Genomic DNA, 13,949 nt, shown 5'->3' with positions numbered 1-13,949 from the left:
TTTGACAATAGGGTGATTTTATTTTTTATTTTAATGATCTACACTCACCACCTTCTCCATTCTGCGCATCGCCATTATATTTGTTATAGTTGGTATTGTTGTTGTTTTTATTTAAACTCTGACCATTCGGTTCACGTTCACCAGCGTTGTCGATAATAATGCGTTTACCATTTCGCGCCAACAGTTTTTTACTAGACGGAGTAGTTGCATTGCGTATGGCACTAATGACGGCAGCGATGAATGATTGATTTCTTTGCGGCGACAAAGAGCCATCACTCGGCTGTTGCAAAAATTGTTGGGGATGTGTGCACAATTCCAGTCCATTTGCAGTAGCGTTTGACGATGATCGACCATGGCAGTCGTCCACATTTTGAGCTGATCGCGTCTCCAATGCATTACTGTGAATTTGTTGAGCTTCGGGCTGGAATCCGATGTCCTAGCGAAATCGAAGTAAAATTTAGTTATTAGAATACTCACATTGTTGGAGTTTAGTTTAACATCGAGCAAATGAGATGAAATATTAGTTCATAGAAATCATGTCAATCAATTTATGAGAGTATAGTAGGACGGGTTGATTTTCTGATTACGGAATCATATGGCACAAAATACTCGTCGTATCATGCTGAAGCAGAAACCAATATGCATAATTTGTAGAACCGAAAGTCAAGCCCCGAAACTAAGAATAAAGCGCACATTTCTACCGAGCTTTGAGTGCATTTTACGCTTAACTATATTACAATTACGCATCGCATTTAAGAGTCCTAATTCTCATGCAATTGTTGTTGTATCAAAGCTCGTAGAGCAGGGTTCAAGGGTCTGAGGGTCATGAAGAACTTTATGTATTAACCCTAAGTTGGACACCTTTCTTAAAACCTTCGGTTGGGCACCCGAGTCTGGCCAGACCCCTATGTATTTACATGCATTTGTATAGAAATATGTGGCATTTGCGCCACATTTATAATTTATGTTTAAGTATCGCAGGTATATAACCATTCTATTCTTTTTGGTACATAGCTGCTAGTTGAAGCAAAGTTTTCTAGACGAAAGTACTGGGCGAGAATTGTTATTTTTCATTTCTGGTGTAATGGCTGGATCGTATGGTGACAACTAATGCAACGTTTTGTACGAGTATTTGCAAGGAAGTTGATGGGTCCCATTGGTCCTTGCAAACATCAAAAATCGTTTGAATAATCCAGCCGTTATTTCTCAATTCACTACTCGTTTGGCTATGGAATCATTTTTCAACAAACTAATTACTATCCCTGGGAGTATTGTAGTCAACCAACTAACCGGAGCCGATACACTCACAGCGAAGACAGATTGTCGTCTTTGTCTACAAGGAGGCGAACAGTTTCGTCGAAAAACTCATTTCTATTGCATTGTATGCGAGAATCCAGTATGGCAGCAGCATTCAAAAATCTCTTATACATGTTTTGCCTTCGACCAAATCTATAAATGGTGGCCCATTTGCCACTTATCACCATACAAACGCATGTAAATACATATGTAGGTGTCCAGCCAGACCGAGGTGCGCAACCGAAGGTGTAACTTTTTAAGTCCTTTTATTCGTCCTGTTCGAGGAATTATTTTTAAAAGTTATATCCATAAATCGATAGAAAATTAAGTTTTAGGAAGTTACCTGAAAGTTCAAGACGCTGGCTATACTAGAAATACGTTAAATTTACGCCCAAAGTCGAAAACGCTCTGGACAGAGCTGTGTGCTAACAAAGGGTTAAAAAGGTATAGAATACGAAACCATTATTGCTCTAGTGGAAGCTAACAAGTAGCTTTTCATACAATTTATACATTTGGCAGGAATTTGAAAACAAACTATCAATTTAAGTGTTTTGTACTTCCATATAGCTCCCGCCTTTAAGTATGACAAATTTCTGTATAAACTAACAAGAAAGAATAGCTGACTTCTGAAGCTGAAGTGAAGCTGACTAAGTGCTGAGCACTTACAACCGCTATATCGGTGGCTAACCTAACCATAACAGAATTCTTAACAGCAGTTAAGATCGGATATATATAGGCTATATTGAAGTATTCAAAATTTAATTTATATAAATATAAATCTAAATTTATTTCACGTAAGTAATTTTAAAATCCTCAAACTATAATTTATTCTAGCTCAGAATCGCCAACTTTTTTTTTTACTTGTCATTCATATGAGCTTTATAATCCATAGAAATTGGCCCGCCCTAGTATACGAATGCTAACTGATATTTCTATAATGCTGCGAAATGCTACGTAGCGAGCTAAACTATTAGCAGTTATGTATGTATAGCGACTAAAAATGATCATGCAACAAAATTCCCATGATGAGCTTACACTAACTGCAGTTACTAATATGGCGATAAATTTAAACGATATACAGCTATAAGAATATAAGCATAGCAAACTCAACCCACCCCTGCAATTAATTGTCATTGGTCATCTTGTAGAGCATCGCCAAGCATCTTCTCCTTTTTAGGAAGAGAGCATTTGGAAACAAACAGAAATATTTTACCTAAATTTCGAATTATTTTAAGATTTGCATTTTTATATCAACATTATGATATGATATATGGCGCTAGTATGTTATTGGAAGTCGGTAACTTTGATTCCGTGCAAAATATGGAAGCCTACTTTATTTTACTTTCTCAGTATAAAATCTTAATTTTACAACCAGTTAATTTATAAAGGTATATGCTGAGCATCTTCTCTAATTTTCATTGGCAGAGCAAATTGTTTCTATGGTATGTTTAAAGTAAAAGGGCTTTTTGTGTCATAAAACCAAGAAATAAATAATTGGCGCGTACACTTCAGTTAGCTGTTTGGTCGAGCTCCTCCTCCTATTTGCGGCATGCACCTTTATGTTTTTCCACAAATGAAGGGACTTATAGCTTTAAGCCGACTACAGACGGCAGATATTTTCATGACAGAAATACACTCGGGCGTTTGCCATTGCCAGCCTAGGGGCGACCGCTATTAGAATAAAATTTTTCTTCATTTTGGTGTTTCATGCACGCAGATTCGAACATACGTACTCCGAATGGTAGTCAGACAAAAACTCATTCAGATACGGCGGTTTTTTGTGTCATATTAATGGCATCATTAGAATTTCAATTTTATACGGATTTTGGATGATGACATCATTGGCCTGTTTCCCTTTGAAAATTCTGCAGGAAACACAATTTCGGTCAAGGGTGAAAGCAACAGACATAATAAAAAAATTGTATGGCCAGAATGGAAAGTATGGACCTAAACGGCCGTTTGGTTTCCATGCCACAATCCATCAATATTATCAGCGATCAATTACTGTAACTCTTTCACCGAACAAGAAATATCAGTTACGGAATGTCGGAAACAATTGGTAAATGGACTGACGCAGCGAATAGATGAACAAATTGCACTTCGAAAAGGAAAAATGGTTCATAAATTACAGAAAAAGGAAGGAGACGTCCATAAAGTTCGGAAATACGGTTCTAGTTGTTATGGTGAAAATTCAAGATTACTTGGGTCTAAGAAAGCCAAAAATTAAAAAAAAGTGTTACATTTTGTTACATATGTAAATCCCAGCTACAATCTTGTTTAGAAGGCTTAAATAAAGGTTATTACAAGTATATTTGACTACATTCATTAGGGTTGCATTTATCTTTTAACTTTAATACTGTTGGCCTCACGAAAAGTGTAACGGCGGTCTCCAGCAATCGGAGCCGGCTACAGGGAAAGGTCAGCGCCGGTTCCCAGGGTCCGGGGTCGCACTCAACGTGTTAATTAAATTGTATAATGGGGATGTTTGCTCTTTCAAATAAATCAATAATATACCGAAAAAATTTAGTTTTGTTATTTCTTTTAACGTTTAAGAAGAAACCACTACATGAACCATCCTGTATATTGAAATTGAATTTCAATAGAGTTTACAATGTTTACTCAATTTTCATAAATTTTTCCATAAATTAATATAATATTTTGTATTCTCTTAAAAGGGTTAATTTTGTTCGAGCTGGTCACTTTTATACTAGGAAAGTTAGTTGGTAGTACATTTAAAGGGAATCTTTTGAAACAAGTTATTTTGGCTCTTCTTTTGAGGAATTCATATAATAAAGAACGTGGAATCACAAACGAAAAATAAAAAATCTACGTAGTTCCGATAAATATTTAAGATCTTATTTGAAAATAAAACACCAAGACATCTTACCTCCAGGTCGTGTTCGGTTATGTTGTAAGTAGAGACCAATTGATCAACTAAACTGTCCAAACGCGAATGTAGGCCCGACAATGCAGCAGAGGCGCCTGAAACCGAATAGTTTTGCTGCATCATCATTTCCTTGGATTTATTTTCTAGGGCTGCATATTTGGATTGTAGCATTCGATTCTCTTGCCTTAAACAATCAAATTCCAAATGAATTATTCAAATTTGCCTTATCTAATGCTACCTCACCTTCGCTGTTCATTAAGCCGAACTAAATGGCGGCACTCGTCGCGCAAAACCTTCACCTCTTCTTCACGTCCCGCCATTTGTTTCTTACAAGCTTGATGTTCGTTCTCCAATTCTTTTAATGCATCACACAATGCTGATTTTTCGTGCTGCAAAAAGTCTTGCAACTCACTCGACTCTTGCTCTATGGCGGCCTTTTCTTGTAGCAAACATTCCTGTGCTACTAGTGAACGTTCCATTTCAAGTTGTAACGTGCGGCATAACTGACGCAACTGTCCGATCTCGTGTTGTCGTTCGATTAGCTCATGACCGCTCATTTGTATTTGTGATTCTAACATTAGTAGACTATCGTGCCCACTTCCGCTACCTTCATCGGACGTGGGTGTAGTAGCGTCACCGTCCAGACTTATTCCACTAACGCTGCCGCCAGGAGGGCCACATCTACGACCTGCTATTCGCGCCATTTCCAGCATACCCATTACACGTTCTGTATTTAAATGTAATTCACGCTGCATAGCTAACTTCTCTTCACGTTCATGTTGCAGCTTGGTGCTAAGATCATGCTCACGCTGCGCTAATTGACGCACTTCGTCCCGTAATCGCTCCAATTCAGCGTCGCGCATATCAGTCTGTGTTGTCTGTTCTTGCTGATCGACGGCATCTATAGCCCGCGTCGCTAGGGTACGTCCAGCAAATAAATTTTCCAGATCGTCGCTAGTGAGTGCCGTCTGAACGCTGGTCTCATGATATATACGTGTCTTGGGTGGCTGCGCTGGTGATTTTCGCGCCTGTATGAGTGAACGCGTTTGATTGCTTTTGGGTGCAGTTGTGCCAAATGCGCTGACTAGACTCCTTCGCGTGGCGACCATTACTGACGAAGTCATACGCACATCGCGTGTTATTGAACTGCTGCGCGACTCATGAGCCGCCGTCAGGTCTTCAACGGACTTTTGTTTGCGTCGGCGCGGTAGAGTGCTATAAGGGTTAGCAGTGGCGTTCGAGTTCATGGATCTCACCTCCATCGATGCCATCATATTTGAGGAACGCATTTTTAGTGACATCAAATCAGGCGTCACAGATACGCCACGCTTGGCCGCACCAGCCCCAATACCAGAGGTACGCGCATTGCCGGGCCAACGGCCGTCTTCTGAGGGCGTACAGGGTGTACGCGCTCTACTTAATGATGGTGTGCGCTGCACCAGACGTTGCATGCTCATGGACTGAGTACGGCTGAGTGTGTTAGGCAAGGAATCTGGCTTTTGCGGTTTTGTAGCGCGCGCCGCAGTGGAACGCAACGAAGAATTTGGTGTCTCCATTAAAGTCTTACTGTTATAATTGGTTGCTCCATAGGCCAACTGTTGCTTGTCAATTTGACGCTGCGTTGATGTCGCAGCTGTTGCAGGTACGTGACGCGACAAAGAGGATGTGCGTTTCACACCAACAGGGCGGACACGCGGTGTGGTCGCACTACCCGTTTGTAAATGGCCGCCAGTAGAAGTCGAGCTTGTGGTCATCGGTGTGCTGGTACAATCTAAACAAAAATCAATCAGAATTTAGCAGCAGTTCACAAGTATATGTAAGTTTTAACACACTTACCTCGCTCACGCATACTTCGCGAGGCTGGTGTTGCAAAGCCACCGCGGCGAGTATCGAATACACGCACTTTACTTTTAACACTGTTCGAACGGTGGACAGGTGTTGTTGCAACAGTATTGCTACCCAGCATCGATGAGCTTTCACTGTTATTTTCACTATAACACTCAAAGCTTTGGGTGGCTGAGGACACAGCACCGTTAGTGGTGGTACTTATCGCCAACTCAGCACTTACGGCTTCCGAGCAGCAGCTAAGCAAACTAGAGTTGCCAGATATATATACGCTTTGACTTGCTGTAGTACTCTCCATTGCCATGGCCGTCATTCGATTAGTAGCGTCATCCAGGCCACCCGAGCTGCTGGCATAGCCGCCGCTATTACTGCTCAACGCACGTTGCAATGAAGTGCTTTTGGTGGCGCTGCTACTGCCATTACTGTTGCTGTTTATATTGTCATCACTGCCAGCTACCACAGTCATTGCAGACTTTGTAGTCGCTGTGTCAAGGCCACTATCACTTCCGCCTCCACATTGACTGCCGTCACATTCATTCAACTCTAAATCTGCCATTTTTCTATTCAAGAGATCGTCGCAGCAGTCATTATCGAATTGCGCAGAAGTGGAAGTAGTTATATTTAAGGAATTATTTATGTGTCTATCAGTACTAGGTGTACTTGGAATACTTGGCGGTAATTGTAGGCTAACTGCAGACCCATCGTTTAAGCAACTTGACTGCTCGCAAATATCGCTGCACAAACTTTCTTTCAATGTGTTTTTATCTAGTTCGAGCTCATGTGCTTGTTGGTGTTGCTGCTCAGAGTCCTGAGGATATAATATGGCGGACATGTTGCACTTATTATGGCGAGTGAACGTTGCGATTAAGCAAAGCTGAAGATTTATTGAAACATTTTACCTGGAAAATAATGAACGGGAAAATATTAACATAATGTTTAGAGGCGTTACTAAAAGATAATAGAGATACAAATGAGGACGATTAATAAATGATTTTCAACACCGACGTCATTGATATTTTGGGATTACTTAAATCAAATATACTATATTTAATATTTTTTCTAAACTCAAGAGTTACAATTGAACCATAAATGCTTATGTACTATTGCTTGTACTAATAATAGAAAAGAAATGTTTGAGAATTTAATGAATTGTCTATGTTGAAATGGGTAAATAAAATTGTTGTTGTTTTATTCAGATTACGACATGATGGAGCAGCTTTGTCCAAAAATACATATACATATATATGTGAATGGGACGTACCAAAAACAATGCTGAAGCTCGTACATTCCTTTCTCACATACAGAAGAATCACTGTCAAAGTATATGGATTTCTATCAAATACCACAAAAATTAAAAACGGCATTCCACAAGGGTCCCCTCTCTCAGTACTGCTCTTTAACGCTTACGAAAACACCTTGGCAAAACTACTAATAAATGAGCAAATATCCGGCATAAATTATGTGGGCATCTACACCGACAATATTTTTTCCCTAGCCTCCGGGACGACAGAGGAAGTTAGCAGAAGCCTAAACCAGTTTGATAATAAAATCCACACGTGGGCATTAGAAAACGGCGCAATAGTACATGGGAATAAAATAGAAGCCCTACATATTTGCCGGAAAAGGGTTTGCGACCAACCCAACATTACCATCAGAAACGTGCACATCAACTTGCAAACAAGCATGAGAATCCTAGGAGTCACGCTCATCAGAAATCTATTACGGAACGAGCACATCAAAAATATCACAGGCAAGCTAAACAATTCCATAATCTATTAAAAACCATCTGTACGCGGAAAAAGGGGCCACACATTGATACCGCCCTTTCAATATGTCGATCACTTGCAGAAGGTGTAGTTCAATACTGCATCACGCTGTACAGATGGACATCTAAATCAAACACCGACAAAATAGACGCCACAAGAGTAGGAGCCCGCTAAAACAATTTTAACTAGTTACTACCCAAGCGGTTACTACAAAGTTAGCTGCAAAATCACTAACAACACCATCCCACGCGCTTAATGAACTTTTTGGGACCACATAGCCAAACCCGTACCGGGCTAGGAAAAAAACATAAACACTTTTCAAGCGTACAATACATCTCCCAGCATCTATCAAGTATAAATACATAAATACCAACAAAACCACCGGAAATAAACCGAAATCACTGGAAGCCAACAATAGACACATCAGCCAAGAACGACACGTGAGCCGAACATTTCAAACAACAATTTCTGGAATATAAGAACAGTCTATCTGGGGATATCATCTACTATACCGACGGATCCTCTTTAGAAGCGCTGTGATAGAACAAGCGGGTCGTTCGCCATAACCCAACAAGCTCTACTTCCACCATATGCCGGAGTCTACAACGCAGAACTGGCAGTAGTAAAGTTTGCAATAAAAGATGCCACTGACCGAAATAAAAGCGCTCTAATATGCTCGGACAGTCTCTGTGCTGTCAAAGCACTCGGGCAGAACATTGCATAAAACAAACAAACAAATAATCATTCTATGGATACCAGCTCACATTGGCATAACGGGCAACGAACTGGCAGCAGATAGTGCAGTCGAAATAGGTATCATTATACCCCTTAGAATGGAAGTACCATGCTTAGACTCAATAATAACCAATGACCACATAGCAGTAAAAAATAACCAACGAAACTCTTTATGGGAAAAGCCACAAATTTTCTAAAATCGCACAATCATCAACATCAAAGGCAACCTTACAACAAAAAATTCCCAAGAAACGACTGTACCAAACTAGCACGGATGAGAGTGGGAGTAAAACAATATTTACCACACAACACTACTTTAATGAAGGAAGACCAACCAACACTTTGCAACCACTGTAATACCAAACATTCAGTCAAACACATGATTGAAGATTGCCCTCTATCGGGAAACCACATAGATCTAGAAAACACACTCAACTGCAGCAAAGAAGATACGATCAAAATTATAAACGATATTCTATCAAAACATAATAATATATAACGACGTCTGAACTTCTTGCAGGGCAAAATGCCCAGCCCCCTTTATGTACAACAATAAATAAATAAATATAAAATAAATAATTTCAATCTGCCAATTCATTCTTTGTTTACAAGCCATTTAGTTTCGAGGTATCACAGTATTTTCTGTAATGGAAAAAATCAAGTATCGTGCAGTGATTGAATTTGTATTTTTGGAAGTTTAAAACCAAAAGAAACTTGTGAACGAATGTTCAAAGTGTATAAGGACTTTTCGTCATCAATTAGTACAGTAGAAAGAAGGCTTGCTGAATTTAAACGCGGTCGTTGAAGCTTTGAAATTTTGTTTGTGGATTACTTGCAAACTGGTAAAACAATAAATTCTGAATATTATCGTAACCTTTTAGACCAGCTGAAGGAAAAAATTCATGAAAAAATACCCAGTTTGCAAAAGAAAAAAATTATTTCGTATCAGGGCAATGGATCATATCAAAAGAGCATTTAGACATTAGCTAAAATCCATGAATTAAAGTTCGAATTGTTGGATGCTCCGCCGTATTCACCAGATTTGGCCCTTAACGACTTACATCTGTTTTCAGACCTAAAAAAAATTATGTTTTTTATCGAATGATGAGGCCATAACAGATATGGAAGCGTATTTTGCAGCCCTTCCAGATTCTCACTTCAGGAATGGAGTCCATAAATTGGAATCTAGTAGGAACAAGTGCATTGCAGTTCAAGGAGACTATATAAAATAATAAAGTGTATTTCAAGCCATAAAATTGCGTTGTTCTTATCGAATCGCAAAACATATTGAGAAACCTAGTACTTACCGATCATATAATATCTGGTATTGGTCAAGTTCACGTAGTTACAATTAACGTAATGGTAAAATAATAAGACATCGAATTAACGAGCTCTTTCGAGCTTTCCGAGCATACATTTTAAATTTTAATTGTATGTAAAACTGAAGGTGATCACAATAGATCAGTGGCCGATAAAAATTGATTTCAAGTGGAGTAATGCAGGGACGGTGTGACGGCACCTTTCATGATGTTTCTGACATTTTCGATTTTGACCTCCTCTGCAGGCCTTTGAAGAACTATGGCCAAACGAAATAACTGCGACGGCTCAAGACTTGTTCATCCCTGGGAGTGACAGGTAGTCTATGCACAACCTCCTTGGTCTACCGAGTCTAAAGATCTGCAGGCCTTATTTTTATGACTTCCAACAGTGGCTTGTAGTCAGAGACCCTGCAACACTAAGCACTATGATTTACATATTTATTTATAAATATTTTAAACAAAGTGTATAATTTTGAGCTAAAAACTTCTATGTTTGGAGGTATATACATATATTATATATTACTTATATACTCCACATACATATATATGATTAGATTTCCCATAGAAATGGGCAATATAACGAGCGGCAATAAAATATGATCATTAAAATCACATCGCATCTGTGGAGTTGTTACAAGTAGTTTGTAGCAGGAAGTCGATGACCGACTTAAACGCATGTAGGTATGTACATACCTATGTATGTTCCCAATCCGAAGAGAATAGAGCGTACTAAATAATCAAGTCATAAATGCATGTGCATACATATATATGTATGTATGTATGTATTAGCTTACAGCATATGAGCTTCTTAGGTGAAATCGACAGTGCATAAATAATCAATTTAATATTTCAAAATCATGTGATTGTGCACTTATATATTTATGAGTGTATGTCTTATAAATCTGCTGGCTTTTTACAGTGCCATAATTACGATAGATCTCATTATGGCTATATTGTATACGAGAAAACTGTTTGTTGTACTTTTTCGTCATCACAGTAAATTGTCCGTAACTTTTTAAAAGTGTGTAATTTGATTTTTTGACTTTTTTTGTTTTCTAGGAGAAAATACATACTACTAAAATCAGTCACGACAAATACATTAAATTACACAGTTACAAGTAGATGAAAGCAGGCAACACACTGTTTTATTTTTCTATATGATTTATATGGAAATGTAAAGAACAATCTAGGATTACGTCATTGTAGGTTAACATTTTTTATAAAAACAATAATTCAATAAATAATAATTCATTTTTTATTAAAAATTCATTCAGCCAATAATATTTATACGTGCTGGACTTAAGTATAGGCACAATCCGCTTTATAAAAAGAACTGCAGTTTTATTTGTATTCAGAAAAACGATATATTTATTTTGTAGGTATATTATAGGTGTAGAGTTTATATTATATATTAAAAAATAGCTATGAAAACTAAATACATTTTCTTTGCAAATAAAGTTCAAAAATAAAAAAATTAAAATTAATTCGATATTTTACTGGACAAAAGTATAGGCACAACTACTTGCATAATTTTTTGTGCGCGTCTGTTTCAGTATCTGTTTCAATTATCTGGCAACACTTTTATATTCAGCACATTCCTATGAGTACCGTTATTATTTTTTATTGATTCAAACAAGCGAAAAGTTGATAACATTTTTGTAAATAATTATTTTGTTTGTAAACTCTTTATAATGAGCCCAAAAAAACTGAAACAACAGTATCGGAGCGTAAAATCATTTTACACTTGCATAGCCAAGGAAAATCGTTTGCAGAGATCGGTGAATTAATGGATCGTAGTCGTTTTACCATACGGACCATTGTAAATCGCTTCAAAGGTGAAACAAACTTTGAAAGTGCAAGTCGCTGTGGTCGTCCGCGCAAATTAACAGAGAGAGAACGTGCTCAGGTCATACGAAAAGTGAAACGTGATCCAAAAATTACATCTTCACAGGTTGCTGCAGAGGTAAAGGCAGAAATCGGCAAAGATGTACACTTTAAAACTGTACAAAGAGCGTTGCATGAGGCTGGTTATAACTCTCGTGTGGCTAGACGAAAGCCCTTGACATCTGCCATCAATCAGAAGAAGCGATTGGAGTATGCCAAAGAGTTTGAAAACAAGCCAAGCAATTTCTGGGATCAGGTATTGTTTTCTGATGAAAGCAAGTCCAACATTTTCCGGCCTGATGGACACACAAGGGTATGGCGAAAACGTAACACTGCAATGGAATCTCGAAACTTTTGCCAACGGTTAAGTATTGGGGTGGGGGGATGTTGGTATGGGGCTGTATGTCTTCTGCGGGTGTGGGAGAGCTTGTTTTCATTAATGAGATTATGGAAAAGACAGTTTACTTAAACATCTTAAAGGAAAATGTGAAGAAAAGCGCTGAAAAACTGAACCTACCCGGGTCGTTCACATTTCAACATGACAACGACCCGAAGCATACAGCCCATGACGTTAAGATATGGCTCGCTTATAACGTTTCACACGTCTTACCACAGCCCCCGCAGTCACCAGACTTAAATCCGATAGAACATTTGTGGGAGGATTGGAGAGAAGAATTGGAAAACGCACAATTTCAAATAAGGTTGAGCTAAAAGCAGCTTTAATGGAAGAGTGGCTTAATATTGGCGAAAATATAACAAAAAAACTTGTCCACTCAATGCCAAATAGACTTAAGGCCGTCATAAAACAGAAAGGGTTACCAACAAAATATTAAATTAAAATTTCAACGCATTTTGGTTATCGTTTAAGTAGTTTTGCCTATACTTTTGTCCAGTAAAATATCGAATTAATTTTAATTTTTTTATTTTTGAACTTTATTTGCAAAGAAAATGTATTTAGTTTTCATAGCTATTTTTTAATATGTAAGCTCTACACCTATAATATACCTACAAAATAAATATATCGTTTTTCTGAATACAAATAAAACTGCAGTTCTTTTTATAAAGCGGATTGTGCTTATACTTAAGTAAAGCACTGTATATGTATATTATCAGAGTTTAGTGCTGAAAATATTCGAAATGAAAATTGGTGCTTGCAAATTAAAGATCAATTTTCTATTTCTTGTTGAAGGTCATTGTTCTTTTACCAATTTCTTTTTAATTAATCTGAATATTACTTATAAATAAGAGCTCCTTATTCATTTTTTAAGCTGTAAAGCCATTTTTAAATATATTTCACTGCTGATAAGTATTTTTCGACTTTTTCGTGCCTGATGGCAAGGAATGTTTACAGTATTTGCTGGAAATTGTATGCGGTAATAGAGTCGACAAGTTAAGGGGAGATATACACCTAAAAGCCGGAAAAAAGGTCATTTTTAAGAATTTTTTTCAAAGGAAACTATTTAAATTGTATGACTGGGGTTTTATTTATCTAAAAGTACATATATTCAAAAATGTGTTAAATTTGTTTTAGCTTAAAATAATAAGAATTGTAAAGGATAATGTAGAATCCTTGGAAGTCCTTGAAAAAATCAGCCTCCGCGGTACCCAATGGCGTTTCTCCAAAAATCATCAGAAATAAGAAAACCAAAAAGATTATTAAACCAGATACTAAAATCTAGTCTTTGTCGTAGCCGATTTTGAAAATATCGATTTTTAACAAAATGGCGGACGTTTGAACATAAGTATTGATTATTGAGCTAAAAATGAGTTCTTATTTTGCCTATAGAACAAAAACTATGTAACGGAAAAAAAAAATCCTATGACATCTACTAGATAATGTTGTATAGAATAACCACAAAAAGCCTCAAGGCAATCGGTTTATTACTTTTCGAGAAATTTTGGGTACCAACTTGAAAAACGTGGTTTTGAGAAAAACACGTTTGAAAATTTGGGAATGAATGAATGCCCATAAAATCAAGTTTCACGTTCTCGGCTGTAACTAGCTTATTTATCGAAATATTACCTTGTCCTTTTCACTAGATATTCTAGAGCCCTCAAACTTTAAGAAAATGCAAAAAAAAAAAAATCGATTTTTCACGACCTTCTAGGTGTATATCTCCCCTTAAGCGTTGATACTTTTTTCCGCCACTCATCACTAGCATAAATCAAAATATAAAAATTTTACGACGCAAACTTTCTTGTTTAATAGCATTTTGT

At 37.5% G+C, this 13,949-nt stretch overlaps 1 protein-coding gene across 6 annotated transcripts in view; it reads right to left on the bottom strand.

The window, feature by feature from the left end:
• LOC129243138 (uncharacterized) overlaps positions 1-13,949 on the bottom strand; it is a 48,982-nt gene that overhangs the window by 6,913 nt on the left and 28,120 nt on the right. For all 6 annotated transcript variants that reach the window (XM_054880294.1, XM_054880296.1, XM_054880297.1 and 3 more), the window contains exons 3-6: positions 6,020-6,927; positions 4,427-5,954; positions 4,184-4,367; positions 49-436 (exon numbers count right to left, since the gene is read on the bottom strand). In XM_054880294.1, coding sequence (XP_054736269.1) covers positions 49-436; positions 4,184-4,367; positions 4,427-5,954; positions 6,020-6,860 — 2,941 coding nt within the window. In that variant the 5' untranslated portion in view covers positions 6,861-6,927. The remainder of the gene's footprint in view (positions 1-48; positions 437-4,183; positions 4,368-4,426; positions 5,955-6,019; positions 6,928-13,949) is intronic.

Source organism: Anastrepha obliqua, chromosome 3 (assembly GCF_027943255.1).
Source record: "Anastrepha obliqua isolate idAnaObli1 chromosome 3, idAnaObli1_1.0, whole genome shotgun sequence".
Taxonomy (NCBI): Eukaryota; Metazoa; Arthropoda; class Insecta; order Diptera; family Tephritidae; genus Anastrepha; species Anastrepha obliqua.
This window is presented reverse-complemented; position numbering and strand designations above follow the sequence as displayed.